Source organism: Chelonoidis abingdonii, chromosome 7 (genome assembly GCF_003597395.2).
Source record: "Chelonoidis abingdonii isolate Lonesome George chromosome 7, CheloAbing_2.0, whole genome shotgun sequence".
Taxonomy (NCBI): domain Eukaryota; kingdom Metazoa; phylum Chordata; order Testudines; family Testudinidae; genus Chelonoidis; species Chelonoidis abingdonii.
The window spans coordinates 31,677,356-31,696,663 of NC_133775.1; the positions used below are offsets into that span (position 1 = coordinate 31,677,356).

General features: G+C 39.8%; 1 protein-coding gene across 1 annotated transcript; it reads left to right on the forward strand.

Annotated features, from left to right (window-relative positions):
- Positions 1-263: 263 nt before the first annotated feature.
- On the forward strand, positions 264-15,939 carry LMO4 (LIM domain only 4). The gene is made up of 5 exons (XM_032804628.2): positions 264-826; positions 3,200-3,438; positions 10,377-10,473; positions 10,816-10,971; positions 15,186-15,939. The coding sequence occupies exons 2-5, from the start codon at positions 3,203-3,205 to the stop codon at positions 15,192-15,194; spliced, it is 498 nt and encodes a 165-aa protein (XP_032660519.1). The 5' UTR covers positions 264-826; positions 3,200-3,202; the 3' UTR covers positions 15,195-15,939.
- Positions 15,940-19,308: the final 3,369 nt, after the last annotated feature.

A 19,308-nucleotide genomic window follows, 5' to 3' on the forward strand; every position in this document is an offset into this window, starting at 1 on the left:
TACCCCCCAGTGACGCTGATCAGCAGCACCAAGCACAGCCTCGCCTCGCTCCCTAGCCAAGCCAGGCTGCTGCTTCCCACCTGACTCCCTGCTTCCTCTCCCTGCCCCTTCCCCCCCTCTCGCCTTCGCTCATTCCTTTGTCTCGGCGGGGATTGGCAGGTTTTATTATTCCGCCTGAACAAGCTGGGGGCGGATTGGCTGCGCGCGGCTGACGGTAGGAGCCGAGCCGGGATGTAGTTGGGATTTTGCTCTGTCAGTAACACATGTGGATGGGCAGCGGAAAGAGACGCGCACGGAGAGGGGGCCTCCCTGCGAGTCCTGCCAGCGCTGCCGCCACGGAACCTCAGCGGTAGCAGCAGCAGCGGCTCCTCCTGGCCCCGGCCCCTCTCCTGCTGCCTGTGAGCGGGGCTCCGAGGCGCTTTCCCGGGCTGCGGGCGGTTGGTTCTCTGCCGCAGGAGGCTCCGGACCCGGCCAAGGAGGGTGGAGGGTGAGGGCGGGGGGAGTGATACAAAGTGAAGCCACATTGCCAAACTTACCCAGCGATTGCGGCGGCGCCCTGCGCCGACAGCCCAGCGGCCGGGACTGAGCGCCGCGGCTCTCCTCCAGGAAGCGGGGGCTGGAGGGAGGACTCTGCTGCACGTCCCTCGTCTGTATTTTGCCAGCCGGGCTGCTGCTGCTGGGGGGCTTTGCAGGCGGACGCGAGCCCCAGCCTGCGAGCATTGTGTTTGGTTCTTTGCAAGAAAACCTCCCCCCCTCACCGGACACACCAGCCTGTAAACCAGAGCGACGCTGCTCCCCGACCTCTTGCAATATAGAGGGGAAACAGGTAAGGAGATTCTTTTTTGCACGCCCCCCCCCCCATCGTCTCGCATTTCGAGTAAACTCAATCGGTCGTCTTAGATGAGGAGGGTGCCTGTAAACTCTGGGGGAGCCGATCAGCGGCCGGGGCGGACGCACTGTAGCTGTCTCTGCTCACAAAAGGCTCCTTGGCGGCTGCTTTTCCCTCTTCCTGGCTGCTAAAGGAAAAGAGCTTTGCCTGCCTCTGTGGTGAACTGAGGGGAAGAGGAGGGTGCGAGGACCCGCCACCCGCTCTCTTTGTAGTAAATACTATGTTGAAACAGTGGCAGGAAAGATCAAAGTGAGCTCCCTAATTCTCTCCTTTCCAATTCCCTGCCTGCCCCCCCCGCCCCCGCCGGTCTTTTGTTTCAGTCCAGGAGAAATCCGGTGAATCACCTAATTAAAACTAAGACGTGAATTAAGCAACCATTTTTTTTTTTTTTAAAACTACAAATTGCCAGCTCTGCGCTTGTCCCTCCCTTGGTCTGCATTAAAAAACACCAGAGACATTGTTAAAAGGGGGGTTATTTTGCCTCTAGCTGCCAGCTCTGCTTTCTATTTCACTGACTCTATCCCAGGACCTAAATTGCTTGCTATATAATTACTAGAGTAAGCCTATTTAAGTTAAAAGCTCTTCTCCCCCCCCCCCCAATGAAACTTGATGAGGGCCCGTCCTTAGTTATCAGGGGAGTCACTTTCTGGTCAGTTCTCTTGATTCATCTCTTTTAGATTTAATCAGCATTAATGTATTGCTTGTCCTTAAGAGCTTTAGCTTAATGGGGTTACTGGATGCCTTTCTCAGTGTAACGTTTCCTTTTTTAAATACAGTCTATATTTACTGTTCAACAAGACTGGGGAAAGGCAGCTTGAAGTCTTGGGTTTTTAAGAGATCTGAAGTGATTTAAAACATTAAAAAAAAGGTTTAAAGTCTCAAAGCAGGAAATGCAGCTTCGCTTAGGTTATGGATAGAAACTTAACAAAAGGCAATTCCTTGAGCAAATGCATCAGAAATCAATTTACATAAAGGTATATGATGCATTCAGATAAATGCAATGCTAATGGCTTTTAGAGTGGTTCTCTTTTCAAAGTCTCAGGGTTTTTGTTACAGCTTAATTGGTGCAGTTCTTCTGGTTTATTGTGCGGTCACTGGACTGAAGTTCAGGAACTTTTTCTGGGGAAATGTGTGCTTAAAATCGGCCTATTTAAGGAATGTAAGTTCTGGCTCCCCTGTAGCCAAGTTGGGCCGGTGGGCAGGAAAAGTTCGCCCTCCCTCCTTTGGAGGTATCAGTCTGAATGGCTTTAGCAGATAGCCAGATGCCTCGATATGAGCACATACGGTTTACAAAGGACAAAGACAAAACATGCTGCTTAATTGGCAGTAAATAATTTGATCTGTTTATACTATAAATGACTAGTGGAACGCTAGGAGCTTATTGGACTCTGGATTGGAGGCAACAAATTAATCGGTTTAAAATAAGCTTTATGAATTGATTCCTATATTATCTCCCAGTTGTCCCGCTTGTAAAAAGCATTTATTCGAAAGTGAAAAAAACACTTCAGCAGTTTTGGAGGCAGCCATGCTCCCGCCTGAGTGTGGTGCACTTGAATGTTCTGGTCTATTGTATTAGTAGTAAACTTTTTTTTTCTTTTTGGCGTAAAAAACGTTTAGCATTTAAATCGCTGATCAAGGGCAGATTAGCGAGACAAAAGTGGAGAGTGTTTGTATAGGAGTTCTAAAGTTCAGTTATCCTTTATTCAGGCCAGTGTCTTAAAAAACCCAGAGAAAACACTTCAGTGGTCTTCTAAATAAAAACGAGATCTGGGACAATCATGGAGCCGGCATTACAATGGCTTGGAGATTTGAAAAACCAGTTTCACAACTTTTCATGCTGCCCATATCTCTCCTTTAGCACAAAACCCTGAACTATTCCCAACTTGTGAACTGCAGCTGCATTTCCCAGAGCTCTGCCTGCTCGGGGAACATGGCTTCAGCGGGGCTGCGGGCCAATTTGCTTTTCGCGTCCACTCTCCCTTTTTCATGTCAGTCGTGCTGGACCCTGGGACTCCAGGTGGGGTACGAAGTTCAGTGCATATTGCCCAATGTGCACGTGCATTTGGGGTGCACCAGAGCCTCGTTTTAAGAGGGTGACAGCAGTAAAGCTCAGGCCACCAGTGACAAGTTGGGAGGGAGGCAGGCTCGTGGATCCAGAACAAAGCCCCAGACGAGTAACGGAGTGTGGTTTTGCATCATCCCCCCCTCTGTTGCCCCCAGCACCGGGAAGGGCATGGACACGATTCATGACTTGGAGTTAACCACCTTCCACCTCCTTTCCCCCACCTCCTTCCTCTGCTTCTTACACAGACCATGGTGAACCCGGGCAGCAGCTCGCAACCTCCCCCGGTCACTGCTGGCTCCCTCTCGTGGAAAAGATGCGCAGGCTGCGGGGGGAAGATCGCGGATCGCTTCTTGCTCTACGCCATGGACAGCTACTGGCACAGCCGATGCCTGAAGTGCTCCTGCTGCCAGGCTCAGCTTGGGGACATCGGCACCTCCTGTTACACCAAGAGCGGTATGATCCTGTGCAGAAACGACTACATCAGGTGAGAGAGAGAGGAGGCTGCACAGCAAGGGGCGGGCAGGAGCAACTCTGTACCTGCATTCAGGATAGCCGAGGAGAAGTCAGGCTATTTCTTGGAATCAGAGACACAGATTGGTCAGTCCTTGACTTCGGGGGGGAAGGAAGGTAAAATCTCGAATAGTTCTGGCTCTTTCTCTAGCCATGATTTTGGCTGGCCAGGAAGGAGAAGAGATTAGAGGCCCTGTAATTTTAAAGTGCTTGTCAGCACAAAACAAGTCCTAACTAAAAATAAACAGCAATGAGAGAGGCTAAATTAATCTGCTTTGTTGTGGTGGTGAAGTGTGACTCTCTAAACTGTAAATGTTAAAATCCTGGGCTTGAATAAGGCTGCGGTAGAGGTGCTAAATAATGAAATGCCTTCCTTTTAGAATCTGATTAATTATGATATTTACATAAGCACCTTTAAACTCCTTTGAGTGGAAACAGAATGACTCATTCTCTGTTCTCTTTGTAAAAGAGCTGATTAACCATCAGTTGGAGGGCCAGAGATTCTACTTCTAGCCAAAAAAAACAGTGGTAATGTTTGTCTTCACATTGTTATAGAGAGGCTTTGAACTCACATTTCTCTAACTTTCAATATAGAAAAAGCTGGGAGAATCTAAGGGAAGTGATTTCCCTCATTTTAAATAGTTCATATGCCTCAGATTTGGGGGATGGCTGGGCAACTAAACCCCATTAATCTTATATCAGTTGAAGTACAGTACAGTACAGTATCCTGTCCAACAGGATTCAATGCAATGAATGGAAACAATTCAGGAGGTCAGGTGCCTATAGGATCTTTTCAGGTGAACTCAAGCTCCTTAAACTCATTAATTTAAAAGGAGGCATTTTGAAGGATTACACATTTAATTTGAGTAAATGCTTTGATAGACTGATGCACATGAATGCTTTAAGGACAGGTTCTGTTTCAATATCCAGTAATTAAAAAACAAGAAGCCAAGCCCCTACATTCTGGCAGTAAGAGAAATTTCTAGTTAAGACAGTTGTTTTTGTTTAAATGCTTTTGACTTTTCATTTACTGTAAATGTCAAGAGTTACTCCAGGTTTATCTTTCAGTAAAGGTTGAAAAGTTTTCCTCCCCCATGTGTAAGTCATTTGGCAATAAATATTCCAAGTTTGTTTTTAATGAAACACTTACCTTGTACTCCAAATTGTGAGAGAGCTGGATGTAGCACTGTGCTGAATTTGTGGGAATACTTTCTGGGAGACCTCATTAACTTAAAATAATGGATTAAAAGGATGCTTATTTATTCTGATAATGAAACCTCTGTCCTGTTATAGGCCTGCATCCTCATTCTGTTAAATAGAAGAAATACAGCTATAGATTTTTGAGGGATTAATTTCATTTTTTTGTAACTAAATGTTAGGAAATTAGCACATGCAGGTTTATAATGGTGCTTTCTGGTCCTCTTCTGAAGCAACTGCATAAGCCTGGCATAATTGTAATTAAATAGAGCAGAACAGTGTTAAGAAAAGAGGTTTGTTTGAAGTGGAAAAATTGACACTACCATTCAGATGCGCTGAATGGTACAGATTCATCTCTCAACTAAGGCCATCAAACAAACCTTCACTTCTGATTACTACTAATTAAAAAGAGAAGATGCACCCCCTGTATCCCCAAGGCAAGTTCAGGCATGCTTATTGGAATCTCCTCCAGTTTTGTGTGGCTGTAATTTAATACCCACTATTTTAATGTAGGCTATTATTAATAATATGTTTTTATCAGGTGAGGGTTTTGAATTGATCTCCTTGTTCCATCACTTGGGTCCTCTCTGGATCTGTGTAATTTGACTTACCAAACGAACACCTCTCAATTGAAAGGGGCTCCCTGAAACTTGAACTGGATAGTATGTGCAAGGATGGTTCAGAAAGTCTTGCATTAGGCTAGAGGACTTGGTTGCTAAAAATCAAGATCCTTGTTTACCTGGGCTTCACAGCCGTCTTCCACGTGGGACCACAACTGCTTGCTGGTGTAACTGACTCCTCTTCCTCTCCCTACCTTTCAGTGTTGAATGGGTGCCGCTAGATTGGCAGCGTTCTGCAAGTATCTGCTTCTGTGGGGCCCTCTCCAATTGCTGTAGAGGGAGCTTGCAACCACTCCCTTATCTGAGGCCAAATCCATAGGCACAACTCTTAATTGGAGCCACAGGAGAAAATTAGACATGAATCACAATGAAAAGAGGATTGATCAGCCCAGCAGCTGCCACGTGAAAGGGGCTGGCTGCTCCCAACCCGGGGCAGGGACCACAGACCGATTTATTAAGGGGCTTCTAAACTGTCTGACGTGAGGGGCTGTGATTTTCGAAAACAGCTTTCTACGGATCTAAGCTGCAGCAGCGGCAGCTTTCACTGAAGACCGGCTGGCCTGCCTGGGAAGGGGCTGGGGAGGTGGGAATGCAGCCCCCGCCCGCCTGTGCAGGGAGGGGAGTGCGCAGCCCTCCCCACTTTAAGGTTCCAGATAAAGCAGCAGCGTGGCAGTGAATCCACACAATTAAAAGCTTTAATTAGTGTCTCCTCCATTTTCTCTTCGTTGTGATAGGTTTTATCTAATGAGATCTGGTCCCTGGCTTAGATCTCCTCGGAATGACGTGTCCGAACTGAATGAGAGCCGCGTCGCAAACAAAACATTTAATTAACAAAATTGGCCTCTAACGTGGGGGAAAGGGGGGGAGGATTAACCAGGCTCTTCTTAAAGGGACAGCGCCTGCAAATCCTCCCCTGTCCAAATGGCTCATGCATTGCCCCCGCCTTTCGCCCTCGCTCGAGGGCTGTGGGGAATGGGTGACTTGTCTCTCTCCCAGGTAGGCGAGGAAGGGACACAAGGATCAAAGCAGAGAAAGGGGAACCTCTCCGCAAGGACTCTCACAACGTGTGGCACCCTCCCCCCCACCACAATTCCTTTCCCAGCATGAACCCCCGCAGCTCATCCGTTCAGACAAGTTAACCGGGCCGGGTTTGCAAGAAGAGTTGAAGGAAACCTGCCCGGCCGCCACGGGGCCAACCTCTTATATGTGGAGCTGCGCTGACATGCCGGGGGCAGGGGAGGGGCCGGGTGGGGGGGGGGAGAGCGCTCCTCATTGCCATTCACGTGGCTGGCCGCAGCCGCAGTCTGCCGTGCGGGTTAGGGAGGGGAGGGAGCCACCAGGCAACGAGTTCATTTCCCTGGTAATCAACAGCAAGCTGCTATATTCAGGGAATGCTGTCCCTTTAATTGAACAGGCTAGGTAATTAAATGGCACTTTTCCAATAGGACGTGCTAGGTAAATCTAATAGTTGGTTATTTAATATCACTTTGAAGTCTGCCCACTCAAGCACAATGACAGCACAGGAGCATGTGAACTATTAGCTAGGAGGAAAAAAAAAAAGATCTCAAAAATTAATTAAATCGCATGCAATTTAGGGGGAACGTTTATCTTGATTTGTCATAACAGAATTAATTCAAGGCCTCCAATTCACTTGGGGGCAGATCTGTTACTCTGAATTAACCAAGCGTAATTTGGCTGATTTCTTCTCTCCTCTCCCTCCCCCCCTTCTCTAATGCAGCACTTGCCATTATGCACAGCCCCCCTTTAAGTATCAATAGCTTCTGGTGCTTTTAAGGTGCTCAGCCTCCAGTTATTCTGAAGTACCTTTAATGGACTTGGCTCTGGGCACAATTTCTGTGTTGCTTTTCTTTGTTACATTTAAAATAGCTGGTGCAGAACATAGGGAATCTGCTAGAAAACCAGTCGCTTATGAATCAGTAGTTTTGGAGGTGCCTTTGTCTGTCAGATAAGGCTTGGATATTGTGGGTTCTAATGTGTGCCTTGCTGTGTAGGAAAAAGGAATGTTAGCACTCAGGTCTGCCTGTCTCTACAGTTTTGGAAACAACAACTGGAATCTATTAACATTTTTTTTAGTTTACTTGAGTAGCACTTCTATTGATAACATTGGATTTTGGGTAGTAAGATGTAGAACTGGACTGAACAGGTTTCCTGCTGTCCCCAGCCCCCCTCTTGTCAAAGTTCTGATAACCAGTTGAGAGCTATGAAGGAACTACACAGTAGTTAATTTAAGGTAGGTTGGTATAATGCTGTAAGTGGAAAAGGAAGGTTCTTCTACATATAAGGAACCTCTTGATGTTTGTGATTGATTGCCTTGCCCAAATGTCGAAATATTTAACAACCTCCTTGGACTGAGGACCCAAAGAGAAAACTGAAACCAATTCTGTCATTGCAATTAAAGAGTCCCCTGGCTTTAATTAGCTTGACCTGGGGTATCTCTCCCCATTGCAGGAGTTAAAGAGAAAAGAGCCCATTAAAGTCCAGTCTGAGACCGTTAGCTACTTAATTGAGTACCTAAAGCCTCGAGCCTTTTAAATCAAACACTGTTCTGGATGATCCCCCTGGTTAGATAATTAGCTTTCCAGCCTTGCAGAAACCATGTAAAAACAACTTTTCGATAAAAGGACAGTTACAATAGTGGACTTGGTTCTTGATAAAAAGGAATAAAACTTCTCTAAAGATATAAACCTTTTTTCTGTTAAAGCTGCACAAAATAAGAGAACTTACATCAACGGCAAAGACAACATAAGCTACATTCTCTTGTTAAATAATAGACCAAGCACTGGATAGATTTAGTAATAATGTTCTAACTTTGCAAGTAATTTTTATGAATCTCTGTAAATCTTATGATTTCAGCTGTGATTCTTTGAAGTGTTGAATTGTTCTAGAAATATGGCTGGGAAAGAGTAAGATGTGTGAAAAGCTGCTGGATTACAGTTTGACTACACTGATTATTAAAATTCATTTTGACAGACAGTCAAGATGTACAACTGATTTTATTCAGGGGGAATTGTATAATAAATGAATACTTAATGAAGAAAAGTGGCACACACAGCAGTATTTTAAAAACTGTACTTTTAATGGTATGGTACAATTGTATGGGGTTATGAAAGACATGCTTATGCATGTATACTCCCCAGGAGAAATGACATTTCTCCATTCAGCTGTAAGGTTCTGCCTTTCATTTCATTACCTTTGACAAACTTGGACCCAAAAATACAAATTAAAGTTTTATTTTAGTAATGTGATAAAACAGTCACATTTCTGCCTTTAAACTACTTCCCATACCCTCTACTTCTTTCTAATTTCTTTAATAGTAACAATAAAAGATGGAAAGCTCTGGGAGCAATCTCAGTAGTTTGCTGCAAAGTGGCTCTGGTTTAGATGATGCTATAATACAGACCCCATAGGTTCGAGGCAGTGCAGTCCTTTGGCAGGAGGTCTTGACAGTTTATTAGTTCAGCTTTCCCTTTGTAACCATTCTGATTCTGGAAGAACGTGTCAATGTGTCATGGATCTCAGACTAATTAGTTTTGAAATGGAGTTTTGATTGAACTCTTCAAATCGATGCTGCTGCAAAATTTGTTTCTCGGGCTTCCTATTAAAAGCCATCTTAAGGGGCAGTTTTACTACTCTCCCTGTCGTTCAGTCGATACATTTAATAACAACTTACAGGCTATTTTCAATAAAGTGGCGACAGCAAATTAGTAGTTTGAACATGACAAGCCTCCTCTGCAATCCCAGATTGTGAAAATTCAAAGCAATTATTTTTATACAGAGGCATGCTGCAATCATTCAGATTATGGGTATTCTGTAGTAACATGTCTCCTCAGTTGACACACACAGAATTTTATGACTTTATTTGGACAGGAAGGAAATGCAAATATTAATATTTATTATGACACAATACGTTAATTTGTAAATCCTATTATTCTGTTTTTACATCTTGTAGGAAAGTGGGTCTGTGACCCTGCCAACTAGTTCAGATTCCCTTTTTACTGTGAAACTATTTGGATCCTTTTCTTTTATAAATATTTGTGGATATTAAAAGGAGAATGCCAAAAAGAAATAAAGCTTTTCTAATTCTAGCTAACCTGTCCTATGAAAGTGGAAGCTCAATATTCATTTATGTATTATATCTTGACTCAGTGTGTTGTGCCTTTAAATGGATTTGAAGAACTATGTATATATTTTTCTTCACTACTCTTCTGCCTAACACACACACACTTCCCCCTCCCTTCCCCCCAACCCCATGGCAGATGTTGTGGTCTCATTTGATTGCATAGGAAAACTGCAGTGATACAGCAAACACCCAGAGAGATATGATGACAAATGGGTCCAGATCCCGGTAAATTACTTTCTGCTCAAATCGAAATTTCATTCAGTTTGTTGCTAGCAGAGATGAAGTAATCTAAATTGTGGACTCAGGAGCAGATAGAGGGAAGTTGGAGCAAGCATTTCATTATCCAGAGAGAGAGAAGGTTAGGATGAAAGAGATGAGCAGAGGCAAATCTAAAGTGTTGACACCATGATTGAAAAGGTTAACCCATACACATTATATATCAACCTGGATAGCAGAGAGTTTCTAATGGAAACTCTGCACTGATGGAGGTTTACTGGAGTTTCAATACACTGAGCATGATGTCTTCTTAGATATACAATCAAATCCTCTTAACCCTTTTGATGACTCATATCTCAAGATATGATTAAAGTACAAAAGAGTTCTTCATATAATTTCAAGGACACAATGCATTTTAAACTCCAGTCATGAATTGTATCTTTTTTTATGATGAACCCAGGAATCTGATAAAATGTGTGTAGTACAGAATTGTTTTGTATTTGCTAGAGGTGCTAGTCAATATTTTTGATTAAATTCTGTGCATCCCTGTCTGTGAGGTAAGGTGAAGCTTCCAGTTATACAGAAATGTATGTTGCACATTACAGTATGTAAACAAGTTGAAAAACTGGGATCAGAAGTCTAAAATAATTATATAATATCTTGTCATGTTGATGCACAAAAACAATATTAAGAGCCTCCTGTGTATTAAATCATTCATGATCATCACCCTTATTTCAGGTTATTTGGAAATAGTGGTGCTTGCAGCGCTTGTGGACAGTCAATTCCTGCTAGTGAGCTGGTCATGAGGGCACAAGGCAATGTCTATCATCTTAAGGTAGGTCTCTTCTCCTGTCTGTTGACTTTGTTAGTAGCACTGCTTCACTCTGTGGTTCTTACATGGCATAATTTCTACATCTTTCATATATTCATAAATGTGCAGGGCAATAATTACTAATAAGAGTGTGTGTTATAAATCTTCCCATGGTCCATAGCATTGTCCTCTAATAATCAGTAAAACTACACTTAAGTTGTATAACAGCAGGAAAGACAAATGCTATATTTGGCAATACTAGAAACTAAGCAGCTTCAGACCTCATGCTTTACTGATAGTCTCTCATTTAAACCTGCAGCCATTTTAATTTGTGCCAGTTTCATTTGCCGTGTCTTTCCTTTTCAGTGTTTTACATGCTCTACCTGCCGGAATCGCCTGGTCCCTGGAGATCGGTTTCACTACATCAATGGCAGTTTATTTTGTGAACATGATAGACCTACAGCTCTCATCAATGGCCATTTGAATTCACTTCAGAGCAATCCACTACTGCCAGACCAGAAGGTGAATACTCAGCATTTACTAATAAGCTTTATTAGAGTTAAATTAAGATCAATTTCTTTTCAACCTAATAGTGGACACTGTTCCTCCACTCCCACCCACCCCAAAGGAGCCTTTAAATAACTGAATTTAGTTATAGGACTTTGGAGGAAATATAAGCCCTTAAAATGAAATCTGTATTAACTGAGTTCACTTTATTCAGATTTGTATAGCTATTGAGCTAGTAATGTATAATGGAATGTGGGGAGCAAACCCTAATATAAAATCTCTTGAAGAGAAGTATTTCATTTTAAAATGTTGAGATTAAGGATTGCAAGGGAGCAGGTTACTGTGGGAGGAAAATTAGATCCTTTTAATTATGGTAATAAAAAGTCTTATGAAGAAAAGGTTCCTGAATTAATAGAAACTAGGGCACATACTATCTCAGACTAACATATTACACTTCGTATGTTTCCTAAACTAATATTCTAAAACTGTGGTATCCTGAGAAAAGTAGTCTGAATGTTTTACATGTCATAAAATCAAAGTTTTTTATTCTCTCATCACTCCATAACACTAACATCTCCAGTAGAGATTTGTGTATCCCTGTGCTTAACATCTCTTAGTCCATAGTTGCAAGTAAATTTATGAGTATACACATGTAGTAGCAGAGGGAGAAATTTGTATCAACAGTTGTCCTGTACCTCTCTAAAACTATCCAGTTCTATCTATTTTAATCTCCTTAATAAGTCCTATAGCTATGCAAGTGAGTGAATTTTGATAACTGCTGTGCCTAATTTGTAACAATTACTGTCAACCTTCAGTTAAGAGACTGTTCATTCCACACTGGTCCAAAAAAGAGTGAATGTATGACTCTTGCACATAATTTTATTCACCTCATATTTCATACTGATTATGTATTGATGACATTGATTCATTTACTCTTTACAGCACCACTTGCATGGATATTAAATCTTATTGACCACAGATGAATTTTAATTTCAGATTGGTGATAGATTTTTCCATCAGCTCTGATAGTATATTTGACTTTTTCATCATTAACCCAGGCAATCACACAGCACTGAGTTATTGCACTGAAACAAAAAGTGCACGCTTCAGTTGGTAATTCTTTATAGATTTACAATAGGAACTTCATTAATGTCTGTAAGGATCACAAAAAATAACATTTTTTTCTGCAAACAGGAATTCAGAAGATTAAAAAATAGCTAGGGAAAATGCTAGGCGGCTTATGTATTCTCTAACATACAAAAGAAGAATTTTAAATGACTTTCTTTAGTGGGTAAATTTGTACAGGAAAACATGAACTGGTTTCTAATTTTGACCAGTTTTGTGTTGCATCGCTACATTACTGTAGTCTTGTTTGTCTTTTACTCTGCACAAGTACTGAATAATTTTAAGTATATTTCCAGTCTCTTAGAAAGTGAACTGTAATTACATCAAAATATGAACACTTACTTAATTTGTCAGAGTAACTGGATTGAATACTGAGTTTTAATTACTTGTTCTGCATAACTATTTAGCAGTGATGAAGATATGAGGTCTGTTCAAGGAAGTATAAATGCATATAAAGATTTGTAGATCTATGCTACTGTTTATTTTAATGAAACAAATCTATAATACAGATTAGCTAGCAATGAATCTGTTAAATGAACAGCTGTAGAGAACCTATTTCAAAATATAGGTAAAACCATTCATCTTTATATATATATATATATATATATATAGTAGTAACAGGTTTGCCATTCTGAGAAAAGAAGTGCTTTACCCACTTGCCTTGTGTGGATGTAAAGTTTATTGCAACTTCAAATGGGTGTCTAAAGAGACACTTAATTTTATCAGAGTCTTGCTATGCTTTAGCAAAAGAAACATGATTTAGTTACAATAATACCAGTAGACACAATGAGGAAAAGAGAAGTAAAACTGGCTTGTGTAGCTTGCAAAATTGCAGCTATACTACTAGGAGCTAAATGCAGAGGAAGCATTTAATAAGAACAGGGCCTCATTATCACTATCACTGGCTATTAACTGCATTGCTACAGTATATGATGAGGCAGACAGAGGTGTTAAGGAGAAAACTGGAGAAAGAAATCTCACAATTAGTATATCTTATGAATAATTTCTTCATACCCACTTTCACAGGGGGAATTGGGGAGTAACATGAACTTTGAAAACTGAAATATATGTCAGGAAATGAGCTGGGGTCTGTCTGACTTCTAATCTTGGAAACTAAAGAGGAGGGTGCCAAAAAAGTAATGTTTTATGCATTTTAAAGAAACAATATAAGAATGTACATACTAGAAGTACTTTCCAGAAAGCGATGTTATGGGGCTACTAAATAAAAACATAATTCCAATTTGACAGCATTAGCTGAAATAGATAAGATACCCCGTATTAAATGTTACAGACAAATCAGTCTTCAGGTTTTTTGCTCTTTCCCTAAAGATTATGAGCAAAGCAGAATATGGCACAGCTATTCATAGCTAACTAGCTATTAGGAGGTTGAGAAGAGTTTAATTTGTGAGAAGTTCTTGGTACTGTGACATTTTTGTTTTGCACACCTCTGAAGCCACATTTGACAGCTATGGAATCAACTTATTACAGTCTGAGTCAATATAGTTCCCAAATGGAAGGCCAGAGTTTATACTAGTGATTGGCACAAGTCTGAGTTAAATAGCCTAATTCTACTTAAAAGGTTGCTTTTCACATAAAAAGTACATGCAGTGATATTGACTCTTCCTGCCTTTCACCTTCTTAAGCTATGTTCAAAGGCTTTTAGCTATAACTTCTCATTATTTGCTGTGTGTTTTGAAAAAAATTCAAGTATTTAAACTAGTGCTATTTAGAAGCACAATACAAAGCCCTAGAGTGCCAGGATGTAATGTCCTGGGTGCCACATTATTTAAAGGCGGAGGTGCTGTCCACTGCACAGAACATTTTAGAGTCTGCACCTAATTCACTATTTCTGGCAGTCATAGTGTGTTTTTTTTGTTTTGTTTTGTTTTGTATGTGTTGTTTTGTTTTTACTAGTTCTTGCTTGTTACAGCATTTCTATTTCCCCAAAAGCGGTGTAAGTTTTCCACCCAATGTTCAGAGTGTTCACTTACCTTCAGCTCCTAAACTTTTAAATAAAGTATGAGTTAGATTACATCTTGCTATTTTATTTCTTTGGAAAGGATTTTTTTTTTTTTTAAATCTTCATTTACATATTGATCAACAATTCCCTTGTTACATAATTGGTGTTGTCTGTGTCCATAGTAGAGGATATTTGATGCTCATTTATTAAATATGCTTGCTGGCTGCTCCCTAATCTTTGTTCTGGACAGACAAATTACCTTTCTCACACTGAGCTTCGGCTCTGGGGAATTAAACCTCCAAGCCTCCTCCACTTTAATTAGCTTGAAAGTGGGGGGTTGCAGTTACTACTAGACCTCAGGCTTTTAGTAACTTAAAGGGTGAAAAAAACTTCCTGGGAAGCTCGAAATGTCATTTAAAAACCATAAAAATCTAATATATATTATTTCATTTTGGTAATTGCCAACAGATTGTATTTGAAGACTGTGGATGATCATTTGTACTTTATCCATGAAAGTTAGATTTCTCTGGAGCTAGGCACTTTTAATTATCACAATTCATTAACACATCAGTGTGGAAGACCATGTTTGACTTCATATATTAAAATGTTTATGTAACATTAACTAACATAAGAGATGAGGAATTTTAAAAGGAGGAATAGGAAGGGGAAAATCCCCAAATATCTATATTTAGCTCTTGTGCTATGCAGCATATTAACCAAAGCTGCCTTGGGAGGATATTGGCTGTATTCCTTCTTGCTTCACACAGTATTTCTACCAATTATAAGATCATATTAGTAGCTTCTTCAAAGGACAGGCATACCACTTCATTTCTTTCAATGAGGCCCAGAAAAACACCTTTTTTTCACTGTACCGTTTCCTACCTGAACCTTTCTGAAAGTACACTTACGGTTACTGTCTCTTCGAGTTAAAAATTGCAGGAAATGTTTATTTTAGTTCTTCAGAGTTTGAACATTAGTGGCATGAACGAGTAGTGTAGAAAGCCTTAATCAAGTCACAGTTGGAAAGTGATCTAATAAAAAAGAGATTAGCGAATAAAGAGAAGACACAAGCAGTTATGTTGGAGTTTCATATCTCAAATTTAGCTTCTTAGCTAAGATGCCCCTTTTTTTGTATTTCTTACAGGTCTGCTAAAAGGTCAGAGTAATGCAGAATGCGTGCCTTCATCTCAAATTTTGTTCATCACAGATGGATCTCATGTCTCCAGTAGACAAGTCACCTTTGTAGCTAGCATCAGTGCCAGCTCCATGCCATTGCACCTTCTTTATTCTTGATTGCCCTTCCTACATTTATTGGTGTATTAAAATGACTGAATATGAACATTAAGGACTCCATGAACCTGGGCTAATGGGAGACTGTAGAGAAAATGAAAAAAGATCCACCGGAGGACATCTTGGTGGGGGAGGGGCGGGGGGGGGAATGTCTAAGGAAGCTAATTAAAAGCAGCATTGGAATCTACTTTCTACCCTCGTTAACAATTAGCAGGGCACTGGCCAGAGTTTGTACCCAGTGTTTTACCTTAACAACATTCTATTTGCTCTTTGTATATTTAAGTGTTGTAAGGAAATGTGTTTCAATCAAACTGAACATGAGATAAAGGAAAGATGTGGCTTTTGTGATATTCTATCACAAACACTTTTATTGTATCTCTGTAAAATACAATGTATGTATGCATGTAAGTGTTTTTGTCCTACTGTTGCTACTTCTCATGGCGCGAAAAAAAAGAGGAAAAAAAAGTCAGGCTCATAGAAGCTACTGTGTAGAAATTTTCACCTACTTCTAATTTGCTGAATGAAGAAAAATCTTTTTATTTGTGATATTTTCAGAGACATTTGCTCTAGTATGGTGTATTTAAATAATAAAAAACTTAAAACAAAAACATTTAATTGACTTTGGATTTTAAAAGCTTTGCTTTGTTATACCACATTCTAAACTTTATGTAGCAGTTGCTTTAATTGTAAATGACTTTTAAATCTAGTTTTCTTCTTACAGTTTTATGCCAATAAGGAATTTGTCAAACTACTTAACTATGTCACTTTTGGCAGAGGTACAGAGCAATGCTCCAAAACTTTTTTGTTCAGAATATTAATTCTGATAACAGCAAGCATATCATTACAGTTCAGCCATGTTGCAATGAATCTTAGTATGTACGAAAGTAACCACGGTCTGTCTTCATCCAGTCCTCCTTCAGAAGGGAACACTATATATTTATAAAAATGTTACAGGAAAAACTCACAACAAAGGGGTATGTGTTCTCTGACACATCTTCAATTGGCGTCCTGTAAGGAGGTATAGTAGTACCTCTCAATCTTGGCCATAGGAGAATAAATCGCACAGAACTGTGGTGGTCTTGAGGGAAGAAAATGCCTTTCCTGGCCTGTTTGGTCTTAAATGTGATTTGTTCTTGATTTTTTTTTTTTTTTTTTTTTGTTCAAGTTTGAAGGAGAAGTAGGATTTCACCTAGTTTTTTCTTGAAATGCTTATTGGATAACTATAGGGCATACTCTTGCTAGATGTGGAAAAAAATGTATTATCAACCTATGGACATATGCTATATGCCTTATACTGGGAACAATGTTAAGTAGGCCTGGGAGATGCCTCTGCTGCATTGCAACTTTGTTAAACATTAGCAAAAATCACTACTTTTATCATAGGCTAACAAGCTTGAAGTATATAATATTTCTATTCACATTTTTAATCGTGCTTTTTTGAAAGGTATTTATTCTCCTTTCCTGGTTACAGAGCAGCCGTGACACATTAAGTGTTTCTGGTGATGCTGATGTGAGAGGTAACCTAAAATCCAGCTCTTTGTATATCTAAACAACCAACAGCAAGCATCTCTTTGGATATAGAGACGTTCTAAGGAGTAAGATGCAAAGTCCACTGAATTTCTGCTTTTAACACTTCAGTGCTTAGAAAAATAATACATTTCTTTGGGGGAGGAGAGACTGGTTTACCATATGCTGTCAGGAACAAAAGACACGTGTGAGTGCATTTAGTGTGTGGTATTAAAAATTCTCTTATGGATAGTTTTCAGGGCTTTATTTTTTTAGAACATAATTACAGATTTTCAAAATGCTTCTAAGCTTTTTTGATCCAGCATTAAATCTTTAGAGTTCTGCAAATTGTGCTGCTTCAATTTCTTTGCAAAGATGCTTTGAGACATACAAATATAGAATTCAAGTATTAGTGAGACTGTAGACATCTTTTATATTCTATCAATATAAGCACTCATGGTAGAGTATTTAAACCTAACACGTACAGCTTTTTAATTGTCCAATAACCTAGAAGTGCTAAGAAGATGGTTAATAACTTTTAGTAAGTAATGTATGGCATTTAGTGATGTAGAGGTTGAAGTTCATTAAAGGCTTTAAATAAACTATTATATGTCTGGTTTGTAAAGCACAGTTACCTATTTAATAGCAAGCTTTAAAAAGCATTTCGTAAGTTTCAGACCTATAAGATTACAAATGTCACTCATGTTAGCATAATCCACATCCAAGTGATGAAGCCTTTGCTTTGATGTGCTAAATTGGAGGAGGACTAATGGAGCTATGAATATACAATGGGACATATTTAAGTAGTATCCTTGCTTTAGGTAAAACACTTTCTTGAAACCAGAGGCATTTCAAACAATAAAATGGGTTTTAATGGGGATGCTAGGCGTGGATAGAAGCGCTCCTGGAAACACTTAGATTTGTCCTTATGTGAGAAATAACTTTGTGCTATTTTTTTTCCTCTTAAGGAGGTTTACAAGGAAAAACATGTACTTGTTCACCTTTTATCACATGTGTTTACTACACTGGTTCTGTGAAATATATGCTGTTTGGTGTTTCTGAAAAGCCATACAAACAGTGTTATTTAGTAAGAGCTCCCACACTTTCAAAGATGAATGCTGTTTTAGAAAATGAAATATTACTAATCTGAAATCATACTGAACTGATAAAATGTTCTATTTATATTGCATAAATGTCTCAATCATATAAATTGTCACTCTTATTAATGAAACAATTTTGTAAAAAGATTGCTCCCTAAAAGGATTTAATGTTTTTACCTATCCAGCTGTCTAGTTATGAGATTTACTTATCCCAGCAGGCACTGGGACATTAAGCCTTTCCAAACCAAATTCTGTTTGCCACAAGATACTGTCTTTCCAGTCTTTCATGATTTATCTTTAAATATTTAAACAGGTTATGCAGTATCTTATGAAATATAAAATGAGGCTGTCGCACCAGCATGAAGCCTCTGAAATTAAGTCACATATTAAGAATATTAACCACATTGAGTTTCTCCCATTTGCCTTATTAGTTAACACTGATAAAATTTGCATCAACTAATTTTAGGTTAATAATAAAAAAAAATGCAAATGCCAATATAGTATGAGTTCATATCCCTCACTATTATGATTTAAAAAAATAGTTTCAAATTATATTAAACACTCTGCTGTCCAAGAGTTTATATATCAGAGTTTGGCAAACAGCCATATCCCAGTATTCCAAACAGCTCTATTAAGAAAGGGGGGGCAGAAAAGAGAGAGAAAAGTCAATGGATGTCACAATCTTTAAGTACTTACCTGCTTTAGTGTTGCATTATCTCTAAGTGGTTGTGTTCTTGGACTGACCTCGTTACCAGAAACTATAAAACATGGAGTACTAGATAGCCATTGCTACTGCTTGTTGCTTTGGTTCCAGATGTATGTCTATTGTCAGTCCAGCTAAGCCACAGAAAAGCTTATTGCAATTAAATAGCAATTTGTTTCCATGAAACTGCAAATAAAGTAATACTGAGCAGCCATTTTAGATTGGCAGTGCTTTGAATGCATGTTAAACAGTGAGCAGCTCTCATTTTATCTCTATAGAGTCTGAGCTCTGAATAACAGTGAAGTAGAACATGCTCACCTGTGTCCCTTGTCAAGTTAAAAGAATTGGAGTCCTCACTGAAGTATTCTGATCTCATTGTGAACATGCTGAGAGCAATGACAAGTCAGGGCTGATCTTTGTAAGTTGAACTTGCAACTTACAGTACCTAAAGTTTATTCCAATGTTCTGTTCTTGTATAAGCAAGGATGTGTACATTTCCTACAGGGAAGGTTTTCAACTTCAGATTAATTCTGTTGAGAATGGACTGCAAGTTGGGGGGAGCATCAAGCCAATAATGTACTACAGGTCCTGACTTGTTAGAGCTGTGTAAACAGGGCTATTGTATCTCCATAATTGCAACTAATAAAAGGCCACAACAAAATGCAAAT